Genomic DNA, 7,190 nt, shown 5'->3' with positions numbered 1-7,190 from the left:
AAGTATTTATATAAAATTGAGCTTATCAATTCTTAAAAGCTTTGTAAGACACTTCTCTACAATCCTTTGGGTCTGTTCTTTTTTTTTTTTTTTTTTTTCCCCAGTAAATATAGCAAAGAAAATTCACTGAATTTATTATTTATTGATTTATTTGTCTTTTCATTTCTTTATGTCCTCATTTGCTAATTTACTTTTTCTAGAATTCCATCACTGTTATGTACTATATTTTCTTGTGATTTTTCTGTGTTTATGTTGATCTCTATTTATTATATCTCTTTATCACTAATATTGTCTTTGTGCTTATTCTATTTTTTCATACTCAATCCTGGTGAATGTCTGCTATTTAATGAGTCCATTTTAAAGGAAGAGGTGTGCTTAGTGGCTCAGATTGTAACAATCTTCCTGCAATGCAGGAGACCCGTGTTCAATCCCTGGATCAGGAAGATTCCCTAGAGAAGGAAATGGAAGTACATTTCAGTATTCTTGCCTGGAAAATTCCATGGACAGAGGAGACTTGCAAGTTACTGTCCATGGGGTCACAAAGAGTTGAATAGGACTGAGTGATTAACACTTTTACTTCATTTTTAAAGGAAAAGTTTTTTTCTTTCTTTTCTAAGAATCTGCTCAAAATTTGTGTTTTGTTCTGTTACTGTCTCATTATATATATATTTTTCTTTTTAATCTTTATAATTTACTCTTCTATTTTCTTAATGGTTCAGGATTTTTCTGACTTCTCAAGTTGAGTACTTAGTTCATACTTTTTCCTTTCTTATTTTACATCTGTATGTATATTTATGTTTATATATGCATATACTATGTGCATGTGTTTTTATTTCTAATTATGTAGAAATTTGTTGCAGTCTTTATGTTACTGGGGTTTTAACATCATCATGCAGTAGTCAGAGAAGAAAGTTTGTCTCTGTATATTTTTGGATCATTGTGATGCGTTTTTGTATGTTTTTGGGTCTTTGGTTCCAAGTGGAGAAGTGAGGGACAGAAATATATACATCACAAGTCTTTGTACTGTTAGTTAACCATTACAATTCAAATTTCAGTTAACCCTTATAATTGAAAACCTGTACAATTTCAGTCTCTCCTTTTTTAGAGAGGTAGTGTGGTGCAGTGGTTAACAATCCAGATTTCAGAATAAATCTGGTTGCACTCAAATCCTGGTGTGGCCACCTACTTTATGTGTCACTTTAGGGACATCATTTAGGCTCTATTTTCTTTTGTTTCATTATTTATAAAATAGAAATATTAATAGTGATTACTTCATAAGATGGTTGTGAGGATTAAAGTAGTGACTTAAATATACAATATCCCTTACAGTAATCAAAATCTTTCAAATAATTCTGACAAACAATAACAAATATTACTTATCATGGTAGTATTTGATATCTAGAGAATCATTTTATTTGTAATACAGTTCAGCATGTCCTGATATATCTATTCAGCATTCTGCATGTATGTAATTGAAGTGGTACATCTCCTTAGTCAGTGGCTCAGATGGCCATGTTGCTAAAATTCCTCTACTGACATTCACTTTCCAGAAAATTTAACATTTTCTTTCCCATTGCTGACATTTCCCACACTCTTGGATGTTCTGTATCTAATAATGTCTGTCTTTCTATACAAGCACACCCAATTATACCATCTTAAATCAAAGGCCCAATTTATTTTAGACAATTACCAAGTGTTTGCTAAATAACAAAATTTTCCTGAAGCTTGGAAATCTGGAATGAAAAATCATCAACAAGAAAGCAAATTAATTTATGGATAAGAAGAAAGATACATAGGTACCATAACAACTTTCTGAAAAAAAATTGAACTTGACCTATGATGTTGGTTAAATAATAAATTAGAAATATTCTTCCAAATCATTCTAGCTGCAAGGTTTGATGAGTGATCAAAGGAGCAGGTGACCCAGTTTTTGGTCCTTGTCTCCAGATGTGCACCATCTCCTTTCACCCTGCTGCTGAGGGCAAGTCATGACTAGTTCTCTTCACTCAGTAAAGTGCAGGCATTATATGCAATATAACAAGAAAATCCAGTTTTCTTCTTCTACTTTATTTCCATCCATCCATTGTTTTAATTGAAATTCTATTCTTTCTTAGAGGACCCCAAAGAACAGTTCATATGTTTTCACTTTAATTGAAAGACAAAAGGTTAAACATGGATGCTGTGCTGATAAAAATGCTTCCTGAAGCTGATAAATGGTTGAATTTCCTGTGATTTTCTGGAAAAGAGAAAAAGAACAGAAAATCAATATAGTAATCCCTGGAAGCCTTCAATTGAATTCTTACTGTGATTCTTTTTCTTATTTTCTCCCATATGCTTTTGCTATTTCCCCTACTTTCTGTTGGTGACCTTTGTAGCTATTTAGCAATAAGCAATCAGAGTGATCTTTGTAAAGTCTGAGTGAGATTTTACCATTTTCCTGAATTTCACTCTGCCATTTCTCCCACTCACATTCTCTAGCAAGCTGTCTTTTTGCAGCATCTAACCAGCTTAAGCACATATCTGCCTCAGGAGCTTGCTTCCTGTTTCTGCTGTTGGGACGCATTTTCCACATAGAACCATGAGGTCCATCCCCTACTCTATTCGTTCTGATTTCAAATCATTTCATCACTCCAAACCAGCCTTTTCAAAGTGACCTATCTATAACAGTACAGGATCTATCTTTTTATGTCTTTTTAGCCTTTTTTATTTATTTATTTTCCCTTAGCTCATATCACTCTCTGACATATATCTACTTGCTTGTGTATTTAGAGTCTGTCTCCATTCACTAGAGTATGAGCTTTCTGAGAACAAGGATCCCATTTATCTTGTTCACTGGTATATTCTAAGCATCTATAATAGAACTTGGAACATAGTAAGTGCTTGACAAATATTAGTCAAATAAATAATTCAATCCCCAAATGTGGTTCCTAAAGGCTAATTAGAAACTAAAAGTTATTCTGCTGAAGTATCCATGGATTTATGTAACCAGAATGTCAGAAACCAGGAGTAGAAGATGGTAGGTAAATATTTCTAGCATTGAGATGAAGTTTACAATAAAATACAAGCTTTTTAAAACTTTATTTATTTATTTTAATTGGAGGCTAATTATTTTGCGATATTGTGGTGGTTTTTGCCATACATTGAGATGAATCAGCGACAGGTGTACAAGTGTCCCCCAATCCTGAACCGTCCTCTCACTTACCTCCCCACCCCACCCCAGAGTTGTCCCAGAGCATGAGCTTTGAGTGTTCTGCTTCATGTATTAAAGTTACATTGGTCATCCTTTTTACCTATGGTAATGTGCATGTCTCAATGCTATTCTCTCTTATCATCCCACCCTTGCCTTTTCCCACAGAGGCCAAATATCTGTTCTTTACAACTGTGTCTCTTTTGCTGTTTGCATTTAGGGTCATCATTACCATATTTATAATTCCATTTATCTGCATTAACACACTGTATTGGTGTTTCTTTTTCTGACTTACTTCATTCTGTATAATAGGATCCAGTTTCATCCACCTCATTAGAACTGACTCAAATGTGTCCTTTTTTATAGCTGAGTAATATTCCATTGTGCACATGTACCACAACTTGCTTATCCATTTGTCTGCTGATGGACATCTAGGTTGCTTCCATGTCCTGGCTACTATAAACAGTGCTGTGATGAACATTGGGGTGCATGTCTCTTTCAATTCTGGTTTCCTTGCCGTATAAACCCAGCAGTGGGATTGCTGAGTCACATGGCACTTCTATTTCCAGTTTTTTTAAGGAATATCCACACTGTTCTCCATAGTGGCTGTACTAGTTTGCATTCCCACTAACAGTGTAAGAGGGTTCCCTTTTCTCCACACCCTCTCCAGCATTTATTGTTTGTAGCCTTTTGATGATGACCATTCTGACTGGCGCAAGATGATACCTCATTGTGGTTTAGATTTACATTTCTCTGACAAGGAGTGATGTTGAGCATCTTTTCATGTGTTTTTTATCTATCTGTATGGCTTCTTTGGGGAGATGTCTGTTTAATTCTTTGGCATATTTTTTGATTGCGTCATTTATTTTTCTGGTATATAGCTTCATGAGCTGCTTGTATATTTTGGAGGTTATTTCTTTGTCAGTTGCTTCATTTGCTATTGTTTTCTCCCACTCTGATGGCTGCCTTTTCACCTTGCTTATTCATTCCTTTATTGTGCAAAAACTTTTAAGTTTATTTAGGTCCCATTTGTTTATTTTTATTTCCATTACTCTTGGAGGTGAATCATAGAGGATCTTGATGTGATTTGTATCAGAGAGTGTTCGCCTATGTTTTCCTTTAAGAGTTTTATAGTTTCCAGTCTTACCTTTAGATCTTCAATCCATTTTGAGTTTATTTTTATGTATGGTGTTAGCAAGTGTCCTAGTTTCATTCTTTTACATATGGTTGGTCAGTTTTCCCAGCACCACTTGTTAAAGAGATTGTCTTTTCTCAATTGTATATTTTTGCCTCCTTTATCAAAGATAAGGTCTTCACAGATGAGTGGACTTATCTGTGGGATTTCTATTTTGTTCTATTGATCTATATTTCTGACTTCGTGCCAGTACCATACTCTCTTGATACCTGTAGCTTTGTAGTATAGTATGAAGTCAGGCAGATTGATTCCTCCAGTTCCATTCTTCTTTCTCAAGATTACTTTGGCTACTTGAGGTTTTTTGGTGTTACCATACAAACTGTGACATCATTTGTTCTATTTCTGTAGCTTGATAGGGATTGCATTGAATCTGTAGATTGCTTCAGGTAGTACGCTCATTTTCACTATATTTATTCTTCCAATCCATGAACATATATACCATTTATATAGTGGTTTTCCCTAATTTCTTCAGTTTAACTCTGAATTTTGCAATAAGAGGCTCATGATCTGAGGTACAGTCAACTCCTAGTCTTGTTTTTGCTGACTGTATAGAGCTTCTCCATCTTTGGCTGCAACGAATATAATCAATCTGATTTTGGTATTGACCATCTGGTGATGTCCACATGTAGAGTCTCTTGTGTTGCTAGAAGAGGGTGTTTTCTATGACCAGTGCATTCTCTTGGCAAAACTCTGTTAGCCTTTGCCCTGCTTCATTTTGTGCTCCAAGGTCAAACTTGCCTGTTACTCCAGGGATCTCTTGACTCCCTACTTTTGCATTCCAGTCCCCTCTGATGAAAATGACATCTTTTTTTTTCATGTGTTAGTTCTAGAAGTGTAACTAACTAACACTTCAACTTCAGCTTCTTTGGCATTAGTGATTGGAGCATAGACTTGGATTACTGTGATATTGAATTGTTTGCCTTGGAAGCATATATAGATCATTCTATCATTTTTGTGATTGCACCCAATACTGGATTTTGGACTCTTTTTGTTGTCTATGAGAGGAGGATCCAAATGCATATATAGAGAGTAAACAAATAACAACATGTTACCAAATTACATCAACAAGGAATACCAACTTACTAATTGACAACTAAAGCAATGAGCTGTCTTTGGTCCTCACTATTAATATCATTCTCCTATTTCTTTTGCCTGCCAACAACATCTCTTGACACTTACTATTTTCAGTTGCCAGGAAAGAGGTAGAAATATCTTGTCATAGAGAGTCGTTCAACAGTGGGCATCTGGGCTTTAACATTTGGTTTTTCAAATGATTGTTGTACCTAAAAACAAAAAGAGATTCTAGATGATACATATCTCTTATGCATCTCAGAAAATGTTTTGCAAAATAAGCCAAAGATTTTTTTGGAATGAAGGGTGCTCCTAGGATTGATGGAACCAAGCCCTTGGATATTTTAACTCCTTGTTGCTGCTATTCTACCTCTTAGATATGACACCCAATGTCAGAATAGTCTCTTTATCTCAAAATACATACCTAAGTCTCTCAGTCATGTCAGACTCTTGGTGGCCCCACAAAATTTTTGTCCATGGAATTTGCTAAGGGAGAATGTGAGAAGTGCTATTCCCTTCTCCAGGGGATCTTCCTGACCTAGGGATGGAACCTGGGTCTCCTGCATTGCAAGCAGATTCTTTACCCTCTGAGCCATCAAGGAAGCCCTATGCCTAAACTAAGTATTTTCAAATTTCATTTTCTCTACTTTCCATTTCTGATCTATAGATTTGATGATTAATTATCCCTTGGTGTTTTTTTCATGAGAACTGAAGCTCAGAGATCCTCTATCTTCTACCTCCAATAAGTCTAACTCTTCAATTTAATATTGCAGGGTTTTGTCCTTAAGGTCTGAATGATGAGCAAGATTCACAGTCTGAACACTAAGTTGATATTTGAGCCTTTTTTTTTCCCCCATAGATTTATCAGTGAAATCCTACTTACTTAGATCCACTATTTCTAATCTTTTCTAAGGAATTCCCTTGAAAATGTACTGTTTAAATCTTATTGTTTCAATAGGACTTAACTTCCTATGTTCCTATTCACTGAGACCCTGACTCATTTTATGTTACAATTTTCTCCAATTCATGAAAGGTATATTCTTTTTTTTTTTTTTCCCACAGAAGTATTATTATTCTCTACGGTTTTAGTTTAAAAACAACCACAGTTTCCCATGTTTGTACCAATAACTTTCTTACTGAAAAAAGAGGAACATTTATTCACACACTCATGCATTTATTTCTTCAATGACTATTAATTCCTACCTGCTAGCATGTTGAGTATTCAATAAATCCCAGATTTCATGAGCTTGCATTCAAGTAAGTAAATTAAGATAGCAAACAAACAAATATATATTATTTGGGTGGTGGTAAGAGTTATGGAGAAAAATAAATTAGGAAGGAGGGAGGAAATAGGGAATGTCCTGAGTTGGGGAATGAGTATCAAGCGTTCCCTTTTGGACCACTATATTCAAATAAATTTTTTCACCTCTGTTCTCTTTCAAATGTCCTTACTGTTCAGTCACTAAGTCATTGATATTCTTTGCAAGGTGTTCACATTTCCTAGGACCTTCTCCTCATGGATCCTATCACACTTGCATTACACAGTGTGTTTGTTGGAATATTTTTTAACGCCCATCTCTCTCATAAGAATGTAAGTTCTAGGTAGCCTTATATCACATGAGTCTCACTTACACCTGTGTCACAAAGATATAACCCATTACTAAGTAAACCACTATATATATATACTACATATATATTATATATATAATATATATATTTAAATGAAGCAGTGAAAAT

The 7,190-nt window shown here is 34.8% G+C and overlaps 1 protein-coding gene across 1 annotated transcript in view; it reads right to left on the bottom strand.

Moving 5' to 3' along the window:
• Positions 1–1,395: 1,395 nt before the first annotated feature.
• Positions 1,396–7,190, bottom strand: part of LOC104983676 (caspase-13) — a 13,126-nt gene continuing 7,331 nt past the window's right edge. Inside the window, exons 6-7 of the mRNA XM_010833197.1 lie at positions 5,562–5,665; positions 1,396–2,236 (exon numbers count right to left, since the gene is read on the bottom strand). Of these exons, the coding sequence (XP_010831499.1) occupies positions 5,567–5,665 (99 nt within the window). The 3' untranslated portion in view covers positions 1,396–2,236; positions 5,562–5,566. The remainder of the gene's footprint in view (positions 2,237–5,561; positions 5,666–7,190) is intronic.

Source organism: Bison bison, unplaced genomic scaffold (genome assembly GCF_000754665.1).
Source record: "Bison bison bison isolate TAMUID 2011002044 unplaced genomic scaffold, Bison_UMD1.0 scf7180017845286, whole genome shotgun sequence".
Classification (NCBI taxonomy): domain Eukaryota; kingdom Metazoa; phylum Chordata; class Mammalia; order Artiodactyla; family Bovidae; genus Bison; species Bison bison.
Note: the sequence above shows the minus strand (reverse complement) of the source record. Positions and strands in the feature narration are given on the sequence as shown.